The sequence below is a fragment of the Delphinus delphis genome, chromosome 1 (assembly GCF_949987515.2).
Source record: "Delphinus delphis chromosome 1, mDelDel1.2, whole genome shotgun sequence".
NCBI classification, from domain to species: domain Eukaryota; kingdom Metazoa; phylum Chordata; class Mammalia; order Artiodactyla; family Delphinidae; genus Delphinus; species Delphinus delphis.
In genome coordinates, this window is record NC_082683.1 from 11729275 (window position 1) to 11751881 (window position 22607).

General features: G+C 48.0%; 2 protein-coding genes across 4 annotated transcripts in view; one reads left to right on the plus strand and one right to left on the minus strand.

Annotated features, from left to right (window-relative positions):
• The first annotated feature begins 801 nt into the window (after positions 1–801).
• LOC132425897 (chymotrypsin-like elastase family member 2A) lies at positions 802–20400 on the plus strand. Its single transcript, XM_060012356.1, is given in 10 exon segments — positions 802–865; positions 1131–1216; positions 6442–6542; positions 7686–7814; positions 11133–11211; positions 11213–11277; positions 15923–16064; positions 17045–17149; positions 17151–17201; positions 20383–20400. Coding segments are annotated over 10 exon segments (840 nt in total).
• CASP9 (caspase 9) overlaps positions 19412–22607 on the minus strand; it is a 30250-nt gene continuing 27054 nt past the window's right edge. For all 3 annotated transcript variants that reach the window (XM_060014828.2, XM_060014810.1, XM_060014824.1), the window contains one exon: positions 19412–21663. In XM_060014828.2, coding sequence (XP_059870811.1) covers positions 21574–21663 — 90 coding nt within the window. In that variant the 3' untranslated portion in view covers positions 19412–21573. The remainder of the gene's footprint in view (positions 21664–22607) is intronic.

Here is a 22607-nt window from a genome sequence, read left to right on the forward strand (position 1 = left end):
AAACTGTTGTCGTCTTAGGAGCAGATGATAGATACAGCCCTCCTCGGCCAGCACTCCCTCCTCACTGTTGCTGGGACTGCCAAACCCTACCTGTGTGGGTCTGTTTTGTGCTTCTCCTAGGTAAGCACGTTCATGTTTTTCAAATCCTCACCACATTGTTGCAAAACAGACTGGGCACACGTTTCTCTGCCTGGTTCACAGAAGGGAAGGCCCCAGGCCTAGAGACTTCCATGGCTTGTCCAGGGTCACACAGCAAGCCACAGCATGGCCTAGAACAGGCTTCCTCAACCTCAGCACCACTGACGTTCAGGGTGGGATAATTCCTTGTTATGACGGGCTGCCGGGGGCCTTATAGGATGTTTAACATCATCTCTAGACTCTCCCCACTACATACCAGTAATACCCCATCCCCAGCCAAAAATGTCTCTGGACATTGCCAAATGTCCCCTTGGTAGGCAATACCAGCTCCATTGAGAACCACTGGCCTAGAATGCTGTTTGCTCAGCACACCAACCTAATCTTTTCTATGAAAACACAACTCCAAGGACCAACAACAATATTTTTCTTCTTCCCCTAACACGTAACATAATCTCTTAAAAGCAGATAGAACTCATATTTCAATATCCACCTTTGGCATTTTTTCAAAGTAGTGCCAGGGTGACAGGTGGGGGAAATGGAAAAAAATATTTGGACACAGGCCATTTTTCCATTGGGCTTGGAGAAAATCCCCATCTTGCATTCCTAGTGTATCTCTGGCCGATAAGTTCACTCATAAAACCAGGGCCTTAGCCAGGGCCACACATGTCGGACTCCTACAGACACACCGTGATCAGAGCCCTACTGCTGCCTACATTGGTGGCTGGAGGTAAGTCCTGTCACCCAGAGGCACATTTTCAGTCTCCTGGTGGGACTGGGGATGGGACCTCCCTGTACCCACTGGACTCAGTCCTGTGGTTATAAGAAAGCTGGAGGGAAGTTCCAAATAAGTGGAGCAAAGGGCAGGACTCTGCAACGTGTGGAGATCCTTCCAGAACAGGGATTCTCTATTTGGGATTTGGGAATTCAGCGAGTGTAGGTTACATCGTTTGGGTCATTGCTTCCTGGGCTCACGACCCTTTCTCTTTTTACAGCTCTCAGCTGTGGGCTCCCCACTTACCTGCCCAACCTGCCCAGGGTGGTTGGAGGTGAAGATGTGAGAGCCAACAGCTGTCCCTGGCAGGGGAGTCCCCCCACCCCTCCACTTCTGCCCCCCTGCCCTTACCTACCTCACGTCACCCCTTTGCCCTCCACCACGGGGTCTACTGCGCTGGCAAAGATGAGGATTGGTGGGGACTCAGAGAGCAGGATGGGAAAATTCGCCAATGAAAAATACATTTCTGTGCCCTTGGTCAACCTTGGGGGTGGAGGGAGAGGTGCCTTCTCCAGCGTTGATAAAGACCTGCCCTACCCACAACCCATACACACAAATTCACAAATACAGTCTTGCTCTGTTAACCAATCAGATGCTTGCTTACACATGTACTGTTATCCTATGAACAATTCATCACCCCCTATGCAAATATTCCTTGCTTTAAGGAACCAACTAGTACAAATTAATTATTTTTTATTTTTTTTCTTTTTGGCTGCGTTGGGTCTCATTGCTGTGCACGGGCTTCTCCTTGCGGTGGCGGAGCACGGGCTCCAGGCTCGTGGGCTCAGTAGTTGCAGCGCACAGGCTCGGTAGTTGTGGCTCGCGGGCTCTAGAGCACAGGCTCAGTAGTTGTGGTGCACGGGCTTGGCTGCTCCACGGCATGTGGGATCTTCCTGGACCAGGGCTCGAACCCGTGTCCCCTGCATTGGCAGGCGGATTCTTAACCACTGCGCCACCAGGGAAGTCCCGCAAATTAATTCTTAACTACAGACAAGTAGATGTTACCAATGAAAGTAAATGCTTCCTTACCTTAAAATAATCCTAGTGATATGGAGACTAAAAATTCTGGTTGGGGCACGGACACAAATTACCAGGACCTGTTAGTGGTAGGACTCCCGAAGAAAATACATGAGGCTGACATTGACATAAATAAATATTGTAAAATCTCTCTAATCTGACGTGATTGGGACTAAGTAATTGAAAGCTTGGTTATAGCGAAATTATTAGAAACCACACATACATTTTTTAAACATTTTATTTTAATTTAAACCTTGTACATATATATTTGTTCACCAGTCTGTCTTGCGTAAACCACCCCCCACAACACATCATCTATAATTCCATTTCCTTAGAGTAGAGCAATGACTGTGAGACATTCAAGAAGCCATCGGAATGAGCTCTTCCAGATTTTTATGACCTATTTTCTCAATTTTTCCGTTTTCTCTTCGATGCCTAATTTCACAGCAATTTTTCAAAAGTCAGGGTTATCTGGTCTCTTCCAAGCATTTAACTTAGTTTCCATATAAATCACAGCTCACTTTTTGAACTCACGTTTCATCGGTTACATGTTTAATCAATTTACATAATTACAATACAAGCACAACTGGCATACACGGGTTTGGAAACAAAAAGGTTGAATTGGGGTGAGTGCTAGTGGTGAGCGTTCAGGGTGCCCCACACAGCCATCAGTATGTTTCACGGAGGGAATGGCAACATCCGTTCATCTTCCCCTCAATTAATAGATGGTGACCGATAGTTCGCAATTTATACACTTGGCTCTGTGTATGTTGCCAATTCTTTTGGCACTTCTCTCACACTCACATAATATATTTTTTCTGGAAAGTTGGAAGAGAGATCCTATACCTCCCCCTTAAGCAGAGGTCACCCTTGTGCTGAGAACCAATCAATGCTGCCTACCAAAATATTTCCTCATCCTCTGGACCCGCTGACACTGCTGGTACAAAAGCATCCTTGCCTTGGGAACTGATTAATGTTGCTCTTGGAAGTGTCTCTCTACACTTCCTGCTTCTGCTTCCCTGGGAGATTTTTTTATTGGGGTTGGTGGGCAGGTCAAGCAGGGTGGGGACCAGGGTGAGGCAAGCAAGGCACTCACTTTGGGTGCAAAATCTAAGGAGGCATCACAAAACTCAGTAACCAAAATGAATATTTAAATGCAATATTTTTAAAAAATCAAACTTTTTCATAACAAACAAAATATCAAAATTTTAAACAGATATAATTTGCTCTGAGTTGCCTGAGAGGTCTCTTTTGTTCCACACTCACCCCAAGATTATGATCCTAGATCATAACCCACCAGACACTCGAAAATAAAGTGCTATGTGATTCAAAATTAAAGTAGGATGTATAAAGTTTCCAGACAGATCGTGGAGCCAGACGATCCCTGCTCTACCACATAGTAGCTGTATGAGTGGAGCAACTCAATTTACCTTTCTCGGTGGGTAATATTAAAAATGTACAACAGCCCTTATGGCGTGGACCACATTATACAAATTTCTATTGGTTGCCTTAGTTTACTCATCTGTAAAATGGGAATAATAATAGTGCCTCATGGGATTGCTGTGATTATGATGTAAGCTGATTCACACTCTGAGCTCAAAACAGTGTCTAGTATATAGTAAGTGTTCAAATTATTAGACATTTAAAGTGTTAGCTGTTGTAATTGTTAATCATCCCAAGAGCCCCTGACAGGCATTATGGCATTATGATCCCCATTTTCTAGACAAGGTAACTGGGGCTCAGAAAAGTTACATAATTGCCCAAAGTCACCCCGTTAGCCTGGCGGAAACTGGAGATTCAAATCTGGTTCAACCTTTGCTCTTTAGCTACCCACAAATTATATGGCCACACTTAGCTACCCACAAATTATGTTTCCATATTATTTCAAATTTTCACATCTGTAGGATGGTTTCAGCCTATTTTCAGATTTTGGGGGTGGGGACATCCTTTAAGGTGTCTTTTTTAATTTTGTCTAATTTTAAGCATTGTTTAAAAAGCCAGTTCATCTAAGGCCCCTTAAATGTCAAGCAAACAAGAAAATGCCACGTGGATAATCAGAAATGAGGATGTTTGGAGAAAAGCAGGCATCATTCCTGCTTTTCCTCCACGGGAACCCTGGTCAGAGCACACAATGCTCTGCTGTCACCTCCCTCCTCTCTGCTTGGCCTTGGCAAGGACTTGAAAGGAAGGGGAAGGAGATGGGACAGCTTTGGCAGAGAACCAAACAGTGCCAAGTGCAACCGCCTTAAAGTTCCAACCCACACCTATTAAACTATCAAATCTAAATAGAAGCACGTTTTTGTTTAAAAAAAAAATGAGGGACTACCCTGGTGGCACAGGGGCAAAGAATCCACCTGCCAATGCAGGGGACACGGGTTCGATCCCTGGTCCGGGAAGATCCCATATGTCGCAGAGCAGCTAAGCGTACGCACCACAACTACTGAGCCCACATGCTGCAACTACTGAAGCCTGCGTGCCTAGAGCCCATGGTCCGCAACAAGAGAAGCCACCGCAATGAGAAGCCCACGCAACGCAATGAAGAGTAGCCCCCACTTGCCGAAACTAGAGAAAGACCGGGCGCAGCAACTAAGACCCTATGCAGCCAAAAATAAATAAAATAAAATACATTTTTAAAAAATACAAAAATATTTTTTAAAAGTTGAGGAGCTGTAGGGTAAGGTACACTTATGTATGTTCATATTCCTATCGGTGGGTTTAGTCTTGAGGGAAAAACTAGAGCAACAGGTGACAAGTTCTGCAGGAAAGACCAGACCCTTGCCTGGTGAGTCTACTTTCATTCATTCACTCACTCATCCATCCATTCATTTATTCATTCATTCATTTGCTGATTCACTCACTTGTTCAATTTATTAAGGACCCACCATGAGACATGTACTGTTCTAGGCACCTGGAATACAGCAGTGGGAAAAAAAATTCACAGAGCTTATATTAAAGTGGGAGAGTGAGACAATAAACAATTGAATGGGTAAATTCATAATGTCAGGTGATGATAGATACTATGATGAAGAATAAAGCAGGACCAGAGGAAAAGGGATGTGTGTGTTCATATGTGTGCATACGTGTGTAAGGATGTACGTGTGCACATGAGCGTGCATACTCTGTTTTAGGTAAGTCACAGAAGGCCTCACAGAGAAGAAAACCTTGAGCACAGACCCGTAGGAAGTGAAGGAGAACGCTATGCTAATACATAAGAGAAGAATAGTCCAGGCAGAAGGAACAGCAAGTGCAAAGGCCCTGAGGCAGAAGTGGGCTTGGTGCATTTCCAGAACCTCGTGGAGGTCAGTGTGGCTGGAGCAGAAGGGAGTGGGAGCCTATAAGGTCAGGGAGGTCATGTGGAGACTTGTAGAGCCTTGTTCAGTTTGGGGTTTCACACTGTGTAATAGGGGGAGCCACTGGCTGTTCGAGCAGAGAAGAGATATAATCATGCTTACATTTTAAAAGGATCATTCTGGCTGCTGTGTTGAGAAATGGGGTGAGGGAGGGGCCGGGGTGAGGGAGGGGCCAGGGTGAGAGCAGGGAGAATACATAGGAAGCTACAATAATAATCCAGGTGAGAGTTAAATAAAGATGGTTGGGACCAGCAGTTGAGGTGGTAAGAGGGATGCGTTCTGTCTACATATTCTGGAAGTAGAGCTGGCAGGATTTGCTGGTAGATTAGAATGAGGCATATGAGAGAAAGAGAAGCAGCAAATTCACTGCCTAGTGTTTTGGCCTGAGCAGCAGGTACAGTGGGGTTGCCATTTACCAAGATGGGAAAACACAGACTTGGGGCGGGGGGGGAAATCAAAATTTTGGTTTACACATATTAAATTGGAGGAATATGTCCTAAAGAAATACCTCCCAAGAAGGGAAAAAAACCCAACAAGTCAGGTTGCCCAAAGATGTTCAAAACAATCACTTTTTATTTATTTTATTTTTGGCTGCGTTGGGTCTTCTTTGCTGCGTGCAGGCTTTCTCTAGTTGCGGCAAGCGGGGGGCTACTCTCCCTTGAGGTGCGCGGGCTTCTCATTGTCGTGGCTTCCCTTGTTGCGGAGCTCGGGCTCTAGGCGCGCGGGCTTCAGTAGTTGTGGCACGTGGGCTCAGTAGTTGTGGCTCGCGGACTCTAGAGCGCAGGCTCAGTAGTTGTGGCGCACAGGCTTCGTTGCTCCGCGGCATGTGGGATCTTCCCGGACCAGGGCTCGAACCCGTGCCCCCTGCATTGGCAGGTGGATTCTTAACCACTGTGCCACCAGGGAAGCCCAACAATTACTTTTTAATACTGTCTTTATTTAAATTTTTGACATTTTGTTCATCAGAGATTTTTTTGTGCTAATTTTCTAAAGATTATTAAAAATGTTATTTATCCTGATTACCGAGTTTCTTGGTGCCCCCTTAGATTTTGCACCTGAGGGGAGTGCCTTGCTCACCTGACCCTGGCCCCGCTCTCAGGGCTGGGAAGCTGCAGAGCAGAGGCGCCTGGTCCTTTCAGTGACCAGAGCACCTGCACTTCTTCCCAGGTCTCCCTGCAGTACAGCTCTAAAGGCCAGTGGCGCCACACCTGTGGAGGGTCTCTGACAGGCCAAAACTGGGTCCTGACAGCTGCCCACTACATCAGGTGAGTGCTCTTCCCCAGTCTCCCAGCCCACTCACCCCACTGGCCAATGCTCATCCCTCAGAGTTGGAGCCCAGATGGCCTGAGCCACCCTGTGTGAAGGAGCCTTGCACATAACCACTTCCTCAGCCGAAAACAAGTTCTCATCAATGTATAGTTCCGTCTGTTGGTCAGTTGATGGGCCCATACGCGACATGGGTTAAGTATCTCTTGCGGGGCGCTGAGGGGGACTATGGAGAGGGAGGAGGCCCATTTCCTGTCCTCTTGGGGGAACTAGATGTGGCCTCAGGATCTGGAACTGAGTTCCCTTGAGCAACTTGAACTACTACTCCAAGCCTCAATACCATCACCTGCTAAAAATCAGGCAACAGAATTTAGTGTGGATTAAATATGATGATGCATTAAAGGGGCTGGCTCTTAGTAAGTGCTCAATAAAAGTGAACTGGCACCATTATAAAGGCCCACAAGGGACAGGAAGGGCTCTGTGACATTCGTTGTTCAGCTGTCCTTTTCCCTCCCTACAGCCTCTGCTTATCTCACACCGGTTGGTGCTCACTGGAGTTTCCGCTGGGCCAATGTGATGCTTTCATAGCCAGGAGAGGTCCCTTCTCCTCACCTGATTTACAAGTTCTAGGAGGCAGGTGGGGGGAAATAATAGAGGCCTGGGCATCAGAGTCCTGGTTCTAGCTCTGAATTGTCACTAACGAGCTGCAAAACTCTGGACCATTTCTCCTCCCTGAGCCTCAGGTTCCCCATCTAAAAATGGAAGGTGAGGGGTTAAATTAAAAGATGCCCTTGAGGATAAATGACTGCTGTTATCTCTGTATCCATCTCACTTCCCCGATAGTAACACAGAGTTTATATTATTATAACTTTTATTTTATATCATAGTTTACAGTTGGTATAATATAGTTGCAATTACTGTTTGGTTATAGTTATTGTAACTAACCGATTGCCCAGAGGGAAGAAAAATTCCCAGCGCCAACTAGTAGCTCTTGGGGCAGGCACTGACTTGGGCCCATCCCAGCACTGGCCAGAGCCAGGCCTCCAGACAGTGCATTGATTGGGGTGTCCCTGCCCATAGGGGCCCAGAGAGAGGAAAGGACAGCCCAGAGCTTACCTTCCCCGCTTGGCCCCCTCTCCCAGTTCCTCCAGGACCTACAGCGTGCTGCTGGGCCAGCATTGCCTCGCCACCCATGAGCCCGCCTCGCTGGCCGTCAAGGTCTCCAAGCTTGTGGTGCAAGAGGACTGGAACTCCAACCAGCTCTCCAAAGGGTGTGTTCTGTCTGGGTGCGCTTGGGGGGTGGGTTGGCAGGGGTGCAGAGCGGGGATAGGGCGTCTCCCAGAAGGCAGTGGGTGCAACCCTGCCCCATCCTTTGCTCCTTCTGTAGGGAGTGGGGAGGAGCTCTCGGCCCCAAAGATGCCTGGGCTGGGCTGTGACTAGGGGAGGGAGAGGCATAGACTGTCAGAGCGACCTGGATCTCCTGCCAGTTAAGCCTGCAGCTCCCCTGTCCACCGCAGGCACTCACTGACCGTGTATTTATTCTGTGCCAAGTCCTGGGGACACAGGGATAGGTCTGCAGGTCCCACTATAAGTGGAGTCTATGAGTGGAGTAGGACACAGTCCCTCTGCTGTCCCCTACTCTGTGTCCCCTCCCAACACGCCTTTGACATTTTTCAAAGATTCCCTGATACTCTGCTGGGACAGCCTGGGGTAACACACACAGGAAGCTGGCAAGGGGCACAGAGCTCTGCAAAGCCCCCCAGTGATTGTTCCCCGACCTGCAAGGAGATGGCAACTCCGCTTCCCCCAACTCCTCGTAGACAAGCACATACCATCCTATGTTCACCCGCCATGTCCCACATGCCGTGCTGGGTGCTGGACGCACAGAGATGCACAGGTCACCACGCCAGCTCTCAAGAAGCCCACGGCCAGAAGTGTGGCTGGGAGGCAGTGAGGGGTGGTGGTTAGGGGTCGAGCTTCTGGAGCCTGGAGGCTTAGATACGAATACTGACCGCGTGGCCCAGCACGAGTTCCTTAGCCTTTCTGTGCCTCAGTTTCCTCTTTGGTAAAATAAGGACAGTAATAGTGTCTACCTCTAGGGTTGTTGCGAGGATGAAATGAGATAATGTATGTAAAGCGCTTAGAAAAAGTCCTGGCACATGATAGAAGCCATATGTGTGGGCTATTAGCAGTAATAGTACAATAATGGTGCAGTAAAGAGGTGTAAGTGCTGGGATCTATGTCTGAGCCATCAAAGTAGAGGGGAGTGGTCCCAGGAAGTGGAAAAAAGGAGGGAGAGGAAGAAGAGGCAGGGAAGGTTCTCTGCCCGTCAGAAAACTGGCGGAATCAACCCCTTCCTCCCGCCCGGCCCACTCTCAAGGTGCATTAGAGATGAATTCACATCTAATTCCCCTTCTAGCCGGAAGTTTGCAAGGGCTGGGCCATGCCTGATTCACCCCTGAATCTCCACCCCCTACCCCAGGGAGCGGGCACATGTAGGGGCAGGGAATAGTTGCTGGAACATCAAACTTCTTTCATCATCACTAATCCTGAGATCCAGGTGGTATTAAACAAAATTCAGAGCCATGGGTTCACTCACGCCTTCATTCCACAGGTATCTGTTGAGCACCTACTATATGCCAGGCCCTGTTCTAGGCACCAGGAAACAACAGTGAGTGAAATACACAAGGCCCCCAGTCCTGCGGGGTTTAGGGGGCTGCCTAAACCCGAGCATCTCATTGCAGCTCAGGGAACTCCCCCTTTCTGATCACACAAGCAAGCATAGGCACTCCAGTGACCAGCAGAGACTGTGCCCAGCCAGCCTGGTCTTCCACAAGGACAGGCAGGAGTGGTGGGGGTCGCCAACCCTCCAGAACCTCACAGTCTAGGCCCCCTTCCCAGTGAGCTCTCTTCCACCCCCAGGAGTTAGCTTGCACAATCACGCCAACGAACACTTAGTGCTTTCCTTGTGCCAGGCACTGTGCTAGGTGTTTCCTGAGCATTAGCATATTTATTCCTCACAACAGCCCCAGGCGGGAGGTACTGTTATTATCCCCAACTCACCGATGAGGAAACCACGACCTAGGAAGTGAAGGAACTTGCCTGAAGATACAGATCCAGAAAGTAGCATTAAATCAGGTGTGATGTGCCCAGCAGAGGCCTGATCTGAGCACATCTTCAAAACACTTTCCATCATCATTGTCGTCATGATTGTCCCCACTTTCTGGGGACAGAAAGTTGTCTTCCCTTTTCCTGCTTCCCCATCACCTTCCCGAAACCCAGAGGTATCCATCATCCTCTCCCAATCCCCAAGAGCAGATCTGCAGTTCCAGAAGGGCCTTTAGAAAGAAGAGCCCCAGCCATCTCTTCAAATCTGCATAATTTATCCACATGCAAGGGCTCTTCTGCAGCCCAAGGTGCCACTCTTGAATGGCTGCCCAGAAAGTTCATTCTGCCATATCGTCCAGAAGACTCTGCATCACAGCCCTGGGGAGAGCGGGCGGATGCCCTGTGGCCATAACACCCTGTGATCCTTCATCCGGGCAGCCTGCTGTGGTCCAGCACCGATGATGGTGCACAAAGGATGCGGGGTGTCCGTGAGTCATAAGTCAGTCTCTGCCCCCAAAGGGACTTGTCAACTAGATGAAATACACACAGACAAGACGCTGGAAAGCCGTAAAATGACACAGAATGGGTCCAGGGAAGCCTTAAGAGATGGGGAGGAGATGGGTGGGCAGAGAGTGGAGAAGGGCCTTTTCACATACACGTGGACTCTCTATGTGGCCTGGGCTTCTTCACGGCATAGAGGTTAGGACCAAAGAACAGGAATCCTGAAGGACCAGACAGAAGCTGCATTTTCTCATGCCCTAGTCTCAGAAGTCACATGGTGTCACTTCCTCTATATCACAGTCCCCCACCCCCCAACCAGAGGGAAGAAACCCAGTCCCCTCCTCTCAAAGGACAGAGTGTCAACATCACATTGCAACAAGCACCGATGGGATGGGAGATCTCATTGCAGCCATTGTGGAAAATGTAATCTGCCAATCACTAAAGGGTTCCTAGACAAGGACGTGAGACTAATGGATAAATCTGGCAGCAGAACTCAAGGTGGAAGGGTTAGTAAAGAGTAAAGGTAAAAAGGCCTTTCAGCTTGAACATCTACTGTTTTCTAAACCAAACATAGGAAGCATATGGCTGGGACAGACATTACCAAGCAGTTATGGATTTATTTCCTTGCTGACCCTGGACAGAGCCTCAGAATCCTTGTCAACACAGCCTGCCAGGCAGCCACAAACTAATCCATCAGAGTAGACATTGCAAGACAAACCTATTTGCCCTCCCTGTTCTGTATAGTCCCCTGAAAGGCCTCAGGGGAATTTAGGGCTCCAAGCTCCACCAGGGACAAAATGCAATCCTGGGGTTTAACCACAGCTGCTCCCCAATCCCTCATAGCCCCAACAGAAGGAAGATTCACCAGCAGGCTGGCCGAGGAGGGGGTTCGATGGTCCCCGCTGGGGCTAAAATCAGAAATATAATTGGGGCAGGACCAGTCAACCCTCTCTTTATGCTCTGCCTCTTGACAAACCCAGGAACGACATTGCCCTGCTCAAACTGGCCAACCCCATCGCCCTGACTGACAAGATCCAGCTTAGCTGCCTACCGCCCGCCCACTGGCGCCATTCTACCCAACAACTACATCTGCTATGTCACGGGCTGGGGAAGGCTGCAGAGTAAGTGGGTGCTGGGAACCCCAAGGATCCCAAGGGAGGGAAGGGAGGCAATGTCACCCCTGTCCAGTCAGGGGCTCTCTCCCCACTCATCATCCAGGGAGTCTGGAAAAAAGGGCTGCTGCCTTGGAGAAGCAGGATAGCGTAGATGGATAATCAAGTGGGGTTTATTCCAGGAATGCAAGGATTCTTCAATATACGCAAATCAATCAACGTGATACACCATATTAACAAATTGAAGGAGAAAAACCATATGATCATCTCAATAGATGCAGAGAAAGCTTTCGACAAAATTCAACACCCATTTATGATAAAAACCCTCCAGAAAGTAGGCATAGAGGGAACTTTCCTCAACATAATAAAGGCCATATATGACAAACCCACAGCCAACATCATCCTCAATGGTGAAAAACTGAAAGCATTTCCACTAAGATCAGGAACAAGACAAGGTTGCCCACTCTCACCACTCTTATTCAACATAGTTTTGGAAGTTTTAGCCACAGCAATCAGAGAAGAAAAGGAAATAAAAGGAATCCAAATCGGAAAAGAAGAAGTAAAGCTGTCACTGTTTGCAGATGACATGATACTATACATAGAGAATCCTAAAGATGCTACCAGAAAACTACTAGAGCTAATCGATGAATTTGGTAAAGTAGCAGGATACAAAATTAATGCACAGAAATCTCTGGCATTCCTATACACTAAGGATGAAAAATCTGAAAGTGAAATCAAGAAAACACTCCCATTTACCATTGCAACAAAAAGAATAAAATATCTAGGAATAAACCTACCTAAGGAGACAAAAGACCTGTATGCAGAAAATTATAAGACACTGATGAAAGAAATTAAAGATGATACAAATAGATGGAGAGATATACCATGTTCTTGGATTGGAAGAATCAACATGGTGAAAATGACTCTACTACCCAAAGCAATCTACAGATTCAATGCAATCCCTATCAAACTACCACTGGCATTTTTCACAGAACTAGAACAAAAAATTTCACAATTTGTATGGAAACACAAAAGATCCCGAATAGCCAAAGCAATCTTGAGAACGAAAAACGGAGCTGGAGGAATCAGGCTTCCTGACTTCAGACTATACTACAAAGCTACAGTAATCAAGACAGTATGGTACTGGCACAAAAACAGAAATATAGATCAATAGAACACGATAGAAATCCCAGAGATAAACCCTCGCACATATGGTCACCTTATCTTTGATAAAGGAGGCAGGAACGTACAGTGGAGAAAGGACAGCCTCTTCAATAAGTGGTGCTGGGAAAACTGGACAGGTACATGTAAAAGTATGAGATTAGAACACTCCCTTACACCACACACATAAATAAGCTCAAAATGGATTAAAGACCTAAATGTAAGGCCAGAAACTATCAAACTCTTAGAGGAAAACAGGCAGAACACTCTACGACATAAATCACAGCAAGATCCTTTTTGACCCACCTCCTAGAGAAATGGAAATAAAAACAAAAATAAACAAATGGGACCTAATAAAACTTCAAAGATTTTGCACAGCAAAGGAAACCATAAACAAGACCAAAAGACAACCCTCAGAATGGGAGAAAATATTGGCAAATGAAGCAACTGACAAAGGATTAATCTCCAAAATTTATAAGCAGCTCATGCAGCTCAATAACAAAAAAACAAACAAGCCAATCCAAAAATGGGCAGAAGACCTAAATAGATATTTCTTCAAAGAAGATATACAGATTGCCAACAAACACATGAAAGAATGCTCAACATCATTAATCATTAAATAAATGCAAATCAAAACTACAATGAGATATCATCTCATACAGGTCAGAATGGCCATCATCAAAAAATCCAGAAACAATAAATGCTGGAGAGGGTGTGGAGAAAAGGGAACACTCTTGCACTGCTGGTGGGAATGTGAATTGGTACAGCCACTATGGGGAACAGTATGGAGGTTCCTTAAAAAATTACAAATAGAGCTACCATATGACCCAGCAATCCCACTACTGGGCATATACCCTGAGGAAACCATAATTCAAAAAGAGTCATGTACCAAAATGTTCATTGCAGCACTATTTACAATAGACAGGAAATGGAAGCAACCTAAGTGTCCATCATCGGATGAATGGATAAAGAAAATGTGGCACATACATACAATGCAATATTACTCAGACATAAAAAGAAACGAAATTGAGTTATTTGTAGTGAGGTGGATGGACCTACAGTCTGTCATACAGAGTGAAGTAAGTCAGAAAGAGAAAGAAAAATACCGTATGCTAACACATATATATGGAATCTAAGAAAAACAAAAAGGGTCATGAAGAACCTAGGGGTAAGATGGCAATAAAGACACAGACCTACTAGAGAATGGACTTGAGGACACGGGGAGGGGGAAGGGTAAGCTGGGACAAAGTGAGAGAGTGGCATGGACATATATACACTACCAAAAGTAAGGTAGATAGCTAGTGGGAAGCAGCCGCATAGCACAGGGAGATCAGCTCGGTGCTCTGTGACCACCTAGAAGGGTGGGATAGGTAGGGTGGGAGAGAGGGAGAAGCAAGAGGGAGGAGATATGGGGATATATGTATATGTATAACTGATTCACTTTGTTATAAAGCAGAAACTAACACACCATTGTAAAGCAATTATACTCCAGTAAAGATGTAAAAAAAAAAAAGGAATTCAGACTGCCTGGGTTCAAATCCAGCTCCTCCACTTACTTGCTATGTGACCTTTGGCACGTTACTTAATTAGCTTTTCCACACTGAAGTTTCCTCTTCTGTAAAATGGGGATAATAACAGCACCTGTATCACAGAGTTGTCAATAATCCATGGGAAGCACTTAGCCCAGCGCCTGGCACATAGTAGGTGTTGTGTGTTAATTGTTGTCACTGTCACTATGATGGAATGAGGGTTACATTGACTACATGACTTCTGGCACAGAAGTCCCTTTTCTTTTTCTCCCCTTTCTTGGCCATGCCGCGCGGCATGTGGGATGTGGGATCTTACTTCCCCAGCCAGGGATCGAACCCATGCCCCCTGCAGTGGAAGTGCAGAGTCCTAACCACTGGACCGCCAGGGAAGTCCCCAGAAGTCCCTTTTTATGGCCCAAAGCCAGAGTCCAAAATAGCATTCACTCTGTGACCTCAGGATTCCAGAGCTCCACAAAGGTCCCTGGGGCCCTCATCAGACTCTCTGCTCCCCATCTCAAAACTCATCTGTCCCACGTGCCTCCTGACCTTGCTGCTCAGACCCTGGCTACATGTGGGTCTCCTTTTGACATAAGCCCTAAGGGTCAGAAATCCAATGACAGCAGGCCACCAAGAAGGAACAGAGGACCTGCCCTCCCCTTGTAAAATCACCAGAGGTTGGAAAAGTCTAGGAAGGCTCATGCAGATAAGTGGTTACTTTTTTTTCATAATGACATAAATCTATAAGTGACACGTTTTTTACAGAGGTACATCAACACACATACACTCAAATTAGTATCACCCTCTTGCCTGGCTTATCTGCAAAAACATGGATACATGGAAACTCAGCAGAAGTAAGAAGTGGGAAGTGTAGCTCATGCTTACTGAGACACAAGCACAACCACTGGTTCGTTTATCAGAAAACACCCAGGCAGAAAGTATTTCACTGGAGGCAGCAAGAGCCAGGGAAGGGTCCAAATGCTTGGCTTTATCCCCAGCTCTGTTGGTCACTAGCTGTGTAAACTTAGCTTCAGTTTTCTCATCTGTAAAATGGAAATACGGTTGGCAAAGGTTAAAAGAGATGACAAAAGAGATGTGAAAATGCTTAGACACTTGCAAAATATAATACAGGTTAGACTAGATTTAATTAGGATGGTCTTGGGAAAGCTGCTTAATTTCTCTTGGCTTCAATGTCCCATCTGTCCCAATGTCCAAAATAGGAATAAATACTTACTGTGAGGATTAGTTTAGTATTTTGAACGACCTAATAAAATGCAAGTGAAGAATATTATTAGTCTTTGACATGAGTAGCAGTGACGATAGTAATGAAAGTGATGGTGGCAGTGTCGTTGGGAGCCATTAGGAAAGCTCTACTTTCAATGCATTCAAATATTTTTCCCAAGCTGGGTCTCCAGATGCCAGCAGGCTCACCGTCATATTTAAGGTAAGTGGTAGAAACCATGGAGCCAGCACAACAAAATGGAGAGTTTGTTATAAGGGTTTAAGAGACTCAGCCATGGCCAGAGACAGCCAGGCTTCAGGAACAGGAGAGAATCAGGGGCTGAAAGACTATGAGAACCTCAGGAAACCCTCTCTCAGAATTTCTTTTCTTCGTGGATCTACTTCATCCTTCTCTCCCTAGAAAAAAATGGCAGCCACTACCAACAGCTCCCAGATTTATATCCTCTCTGGCTGGGATTTCTTAGTCCCACCCCCAAATTCTCAGGAGAAGGAGCTCATTGGCTTAGCTGGGGTCAGATGTTCACCCCTGAACCAATCAGCTGTGGCCAGAACACTACCCAATCAACTGTGAGGATACAGTATGGGCAAACATGGCTGCTCTCATGGCAACCCTATGGATGGAGGGAAGTAAGAGGGACCATAAAGAAAGAGGCTGGGCATCCACTACTCGCTTTTTCTCAGGAGTCCCTTTGTCCCTGTAACACCTTCTCTCTTGTCTCACGCAGCCAGCGGAGCTCTTCCTGACATCCTGCAGCAGGGCGAGTTGCTGGCTGTGGACTCTGCCGCATGCTCCCAACCTGGTTGGTGGGGCAGGACTGTGAAGACCAATATGATCTGTGCTGGGGGTGATGGTGTGATCTCCAGCTGCAGTGTGAGTGCAGGAAGTCAGGTGACCCCACACACACACTGACAAAATGAGGCTGAGGATGGGGAGAGTCTCTCAGGGTCCTGGACTCCATCCTCCCAGCTGCTAGCAAAGCACTGGGAAACAGCTTCACACATTTGAACCCCGACCTTTGTCCTTGCAGTCTCCAGAAAAGATATTTTGAGATTCTCCTTGTAGTAGTGTCCACCCTCTCACTGCTGGGAAGTCCTTCCTTGGGTCTCATTGAGGTCTCTCACGACTGTCATCTCTCTTATTCTTTCCTCTGTGTAGTAAGGGAGCCAAGGGGACATATTTGCTGGGTTAGGACCTTTCTAAGGTGATTTCAAGTTTATCTGTTGAATTAGTCCCATTCATGACCCAACGTATCCCTTCATGGTAGCTGCCACAGAGCCTTTCTGATACAGTGTCTTAACCAAAAGGACTTGCTATGTGGTGGACTTTGAAGCAGAGTGGGGACAGAGCGGGAAGGAGCTTCACGTGTCCTTCAGATCACACTGGGCCCCTACACTCTCTGCCCAGGCAGACGGGCCCCCGGGACACTCCGTCAATGGGAGGAAGTGGCCGGTGGTGATTGAGCGCGTGGCATTCTAACTCTGGCTCGCGTCCCAGCTCCTCCACCTTACTGCTTGCACAGCCTGTCTGAGGGCTTCTGTCTTCCTCTTTGATGAAATGGGGATGCTGCAACACTTAGCTCATAGGTTTTGGTAAAGATTAAACGAGATAAGGCCTATAAAGTGCCAGCACCATTCCAGGCACACACACAGCTCCTGTCGGTATTATGGTGCCGTCTTGAGCTGTGACCGCAAGGCCTGGCCTCCGAGAATACGGCAACCCACCGCGGAACAATATAAATGCACTGCCAACATGTAAAACACGGGGCTCTGAAGGGTGGCCCCTTCCCCTCCCCTCCCATCGCCCCACCCAAGCTCAAAGGCCCCTCCTGACAGAACACCGGCCTTCCCCAGGGGGACTCCGGCGGACCACTGAACTGCCAGGCGGCTAACGGCCAGGGGCAAGTGCACGGCGTGGTCAGCTTCGGGTCCTCCCTTGGTTGCAACGACTACCACAAGCCAGCCCTCCGTCTTCACACGGGTCTCCAGCTACGTTGACCAGATCAATTCGGTAAGAACCGGACCAGCCCTGTGCCCCCCAGGCCCTGCCCTGGCCCTGGCCCCATGAGGGCCATGCCCACCTGAGTTCTGAGGACCCCCTCCCTCCTCTTGAGAGCTAGGAGGCTGCAGACCTGGGCAACCCCTGCAGGATCCCCCATAAGCCCCAACATTTCTGTGTGAGTTGAGTGAAAAGGCACATAGAGGGTGGTCTTGTCCAAAGAGGTTGAAAATAAAGGTTACTCCTCCAGCATTAACAGCAGGTTCCCTAGGATTCATGGGGTATTTTGGTTTTGCTTATCTACATGTAGGCCCAGACCCCACTGCCCAATGCTATATTTATCTGCAAAGCCCAAAACCTGGTCGTTTGAGATCCTCACAGCCTTAATTATTGGAAATTAGTCATTCTAAAGGGTCCCCCAGCTGTTCTGTAGGGTGACCAATCATCTCAGTTTGCGCTGGACTGGGAAGTTGCCTGGGATGCAGGACTTTCTGTTTCAGACCAAGGCAGTCCAGGTAAATGGGGCTGAGCTGATCCCACTATGACTGTGAATGTGTCCCCAGAGAGCTTTAGCCTGTGAGCTCAAAACCAGTGCCTCACAAACTTCCACACCAGCTCAATTCCTATTTTTAAAAAACAGTGAATAGGGCTTCCCCAGTGGCGCAGTGGTTGAGAGTTGGCCTGCCGATGCAGGGGACGCAGGTTCATGCCCCGGTCCGGGAAGATCCCACATGCCGCGGAGCGGCTGGGTCCATGAGCCATGGCCGCTGAGCCTGCGCGTCCGGAGCCTGTGCTCCGCAATGGAAGAGGCCACAACAGTGAGAGGCCCGTGTACCGAAAAAAAAAAAAAAAAAAACAGCGAATAAACATTCATTTATAATGAAAACCAGAAAAAAATTTTATTTAAAAAAACCCCAAAAACTGGCACCAATCTTGGGAGCAGCCATGGATACAGGGAGAGTTGTCACAGAAGGGCAGGCCTTGGTGGGGGGGACCTGGGGGAGGGCGGAGGAGGCATCGTGCCTGGTAATGGATGCTGGAGGGGAAAAGCAGGGCACCATACCGAACGGGGGCACTTTTTTACCCACCTCCCAGCAGTGCCACCCCCTGGGTTTGCTCTTCTGTAAAATGAGACTTGAACTAGACCAGGACTCATCCACTTTTTTAGGAGGCAGAACAAGTCGGGGTTGTGGTGTTTGTGACAGAGCCCCCAAAGAAGGGAAAGCTGGCATCTGGTTTCATTATTTCAAGTTGAATTTACAGAGAGCTGTTTAATTAAATCAAACCGACACTCCATTATAAAATCAAATATGATGTCACAGCCGTGAGCTTGCAGTCCCAGGACGAAAACAACACTGTCAAATGGGCACTGTCAAAATAAGCAGGTGGCTGCCTCCGGGTTTTCCCATTAATACTTGAGGGCTCCTTGTTCATTTGTCTGTCTGCTGGCATTTCTCTACCAACAAGTGGTTACAGGCACCAGAAGTGCCAGGAAAGTTTGTTGGAGAAAGGTAAAATCAAGAAGAGAGTGGCCATTAACTTACCAGGTTCTCTCTGTCCATTGGGGGAAAGCTCTGGTCCCCTTTTGCCAGAGGAAAACCTGAGTCCAGCTTTGGAGGTGCACCAGCATTTCAAAAGAGCCTGAGACGGATTAGATGGGAGGATGCTTAGGGCCTTTTCCCAGCCAAAGCCGAGGGTCCTTTCCAGCCCCAGCTGCCGCGTGAGTCACCACGCGGCTGGCCCTGGCAGCACCTTGGGGACCCCGAGCAGGGCCAGGAGCAATTGTCCTATCTTTTGGTCCCAGCATCAGCTGTTCCCAGCCACAGACACAAGCACAACAGAGCAGGACTCAGCCGAAAGCCTGGGCAGATGTCAGAGGGGATCAATGGGGAAAGCAAGCCTTTCGAGGCAGCCGGGCAGAGGCCCTAGGCTCCCGGGACAGCAGCCAGGGCAGGCTCATGTGCCTGTGACAGGTTCCAGGAGCAGCAGAGCCAAGCTGCCAGCTGTCCTCTGGTAGAGGCCGCCCCGGCAACTGCAGAGGGGCCAGTGGAGCCTTGCAGTGGTCCCAGCCCAGGGGCACACCGTGTGTAGCTTGGAGTTCCAAACCCAGACAAGTGACGAGCCAAGGTCAGGGGCTGGGAAGCGATAGGAGACAGGTGGCCAAGGGCATTCATCCTTTCAACAGATGTTCACTGAATGACAGCAACACATGAATCTTCAGCATTCACCAGCTTTATTTTTATTTTTATTTTAGAAGGTAATACATACTCTTGGTAAAAATATTAAAAGCATATCAAGTGTATTAAAAGTATATCAAGTAAAAAAGTAGACATCCCCCTTGTATGACATCTGCAGTTCTACCCCCCAGAGATAATCATAGCCAGTGGCTTGGTGTGTGGTCTTCTGGATTTATTTCGGTGCATCTATAAAATATCTATATACGTACATATAAACATACTGTCTTCTAACCAAAAATAGGATTTGACTCTCCATTACTGTTCTGCAGCTTAGTCGTTTCACTTAACACCATATCATACTTTACATGTGAGCCCATATATCTATGTCATTCTTTTGAACAGCTAAATAAAATTCCATAGTATGAATATAATGAATGAAGCTTTCCTCTGTTTCCTATTTTCCACTCTCACATGGCTGCAGTGAACATCCTTGGACGTATATCCTTGCACACTGATGAGAGCATCTATGCTACACAGATCCAGCAGCGTCACTGGATCACGGAGTCGGCACGTTAGGATGTTTAGTAGATGCCAAACCGCCTCTGAAAACGGGTTACAGCCCCACTCCCAGCACGGGATGGTGCCTTGACAACAGCAGGGATTGTTAACAATTTAGGGGCTCTCAAACCTTTTGAGAAACAAACGAGATCTACAAACATGCCCGTCCATACGTTCGGCGTATAATTTTTTAAGAGTTCCCAGGCCCCCCGCCCTGAAGTCCAAACTGCACTCCAGGCTAAGACTCCTTTTTACAGGAAGCCCCAACAGGTCAGTGTAAAGCTGTGAGGACATCTTTTCTCTGGAGCATCATTAGAGCCCCTAGGGAGAGCTGCTTCAACGCGGGCCGCCTGATTCACATGGGCAGCGCGGAGCCGGAAGGGAGAAAGCCGGGAACCTGCAAGCAAGGCTCTGCTCTGCTGGGTTAACCGGATTATTTTCTTGTGTGTGTCCTGCAGGTGATTGAAAATAACTAACCACCAGAAGTCCCCGGGACTGTTTCGGACTTGGAAAGGTCACAAGAGGAAAATAATAATAAAATGACAACTACATGAATCACATCTTGGTGAGAGTCTTATTAGCAAATCGTCCTCATATCTAGGGCCCTGAAAGCAAGAAACAGGCTGGGGTCGAGGCAGCTTAAAGGCCTTGGCGGTGGGGGTAAGGGTGCGGGTCCTGCAGCCAGGAAGGCACCTGGAGGGATGGGCTGGACTCAAGAAGACCTGGGCCTGGCCAGGTCTCTCCACTGGTTAATTGTGTTCCCTGGACAGGTGACTTAACCTCCCCGAACACACGGCTCCCACCCCAGTCACCTTCCTGTGATGGGGTAGGGGGGAAAGTCAAAAGAAATAAGAGCTGGGGAAATGTTTCCCAAAACTCCGAAGTCGCCTTTATATAAGGAAGAATAAAGAGTTAGAGCAAAATGTTGGGGGGGGGGGCAATAGGTGAAAGAAAGTCCACATTCACCTAAGGTTTTGTTTTGTTTTGTTTTTAAGAACACTGCAGTATAGACAAAACTTGATAATTTTTAAAACTTCATTTAGGATTCACAGATTCTAACTCTTCAGACTCTAGCAGCCCAAACTGCTGATCTAAGAGATGCTGGTCTGTTTGTCACCAAAATGTCCTGTAGCTCAGTGGTTCTCCAGCGGGGGCCCACCAGGGAGATTTGGCAACGTCTGAAGACAGTTTTCGTTGTCACGACTCGGGGAAGGGGTGCTGCTCGCACCTAGTGGGGAGAGGCCAGGGATGCTGCTAAACAGCCCACAGTGCACAGGAGGGCCCCACAACTAAGGACTCTCTGGCCCCAAATGTCAGCTGTGCTGAGGTTGAGAAGCCCTGATGTGGAGAAAACACAGGGGTCACAGGCCACAGCCACTAGGCAGGAACGGGCCACTGGCGAAGAGCCCCGTGGTGTCCACGGCGTTCTGCTCTCCTTCCTCCATCGCCGGTCATTTGGCTCCAGTTTGAAAGCTGCTAGGAGCCTGTCTGCAGCCCAGCGGGGGAAAGAGCAGACCTCTACAGGCTACAGAATCCTTCAATGGGTGTCAGCCACAGTTGTAGGAAAGTCCAGGCCTCAGCCGCCAACAGGGCTGGAGCAGGAAGGTTTGGGGGTGAAAGGTAAGGCAGGGTGAGAGGCCCCAGCCTCATTACGTTTTAAAGAACAGTTTTTTCCGGAGGAAATTAAAACAGCCAGGAATCTGTTTGTAAACTCCTTTCACTGAAACAGCATTAGCAACCTGTGAAAACACGACCACAGGGAGGCCTGTGAGTTCTCTTGACTGAAGTAAGAATTCCAAAGAAGGGCTGGGGGAGCGTCCACCAAGTCAGAATTTTATTTTATTTATTTTTATTTATTTATTTGGCTGTGCAGGTCTTAATTGCGGAATGCGGGATCTAGGTCCCTGACCAGTGATCGAACCCGGGCCCACTGCATTGGGAGCACGGAGTCTTAACCATTGGACCACCAGGGAAGTCCCCACCGAGTCAGAACTTTATAAACAACTCTAGGGACCTCCCTGGTGGCGCAGTGGTTAAGAATCCACCTGCCAATGCAGGGGACATGAGTTCGATCCCTCGTCCAGGAAGATCCCACATGCCGCGGAGCAACTAAGCCCGTGTACCATAGCTACTGAGCCGGTGCTCTAGAGCCCATGCGCCACAACTACTGAGCCCACGTGCCACAACTACTGAAGCCCACGCACCTAGAGCCCATGCTCTGCGACAAGAGAAGCCACCGCAATGAGAAGCCCACGCACCGCAACGAAGAGTAGCCCCCACTCGCCGCAACTAGAGAAAGCCGGGCGCGGCAACAAAGACCCAATGCAGCCATAAGTTAATTAATTAATTAATTAAAAAAAAAAAACTCTAGCTGCAGCCTCCTTGAGTGTGTGTGTGTGTGTGTGTGTGTGTGTGTGTGTGCACACGCGCACGCTGGGCGGGGGGATAGGGGAGGGGTTAGAGAACAAGCATCTCAACTATAAGTTTAGAAAACTCAAAATTCAGAATTTCAAAGCTCAGAAATTCACAAAGTTCAAATCAGACTGAAAGGTTTGCATGAAGGAAAGTTGAGAGAAGAGACTGGGCCCACGAGCCGAGTGCACTGCTTAGCCCTGATGGGCCCGCAGCTGCCTCTGAGACCCGCTCATCCGTGGCCATGGCTCATGGCGCCCCCGGAGTCGAG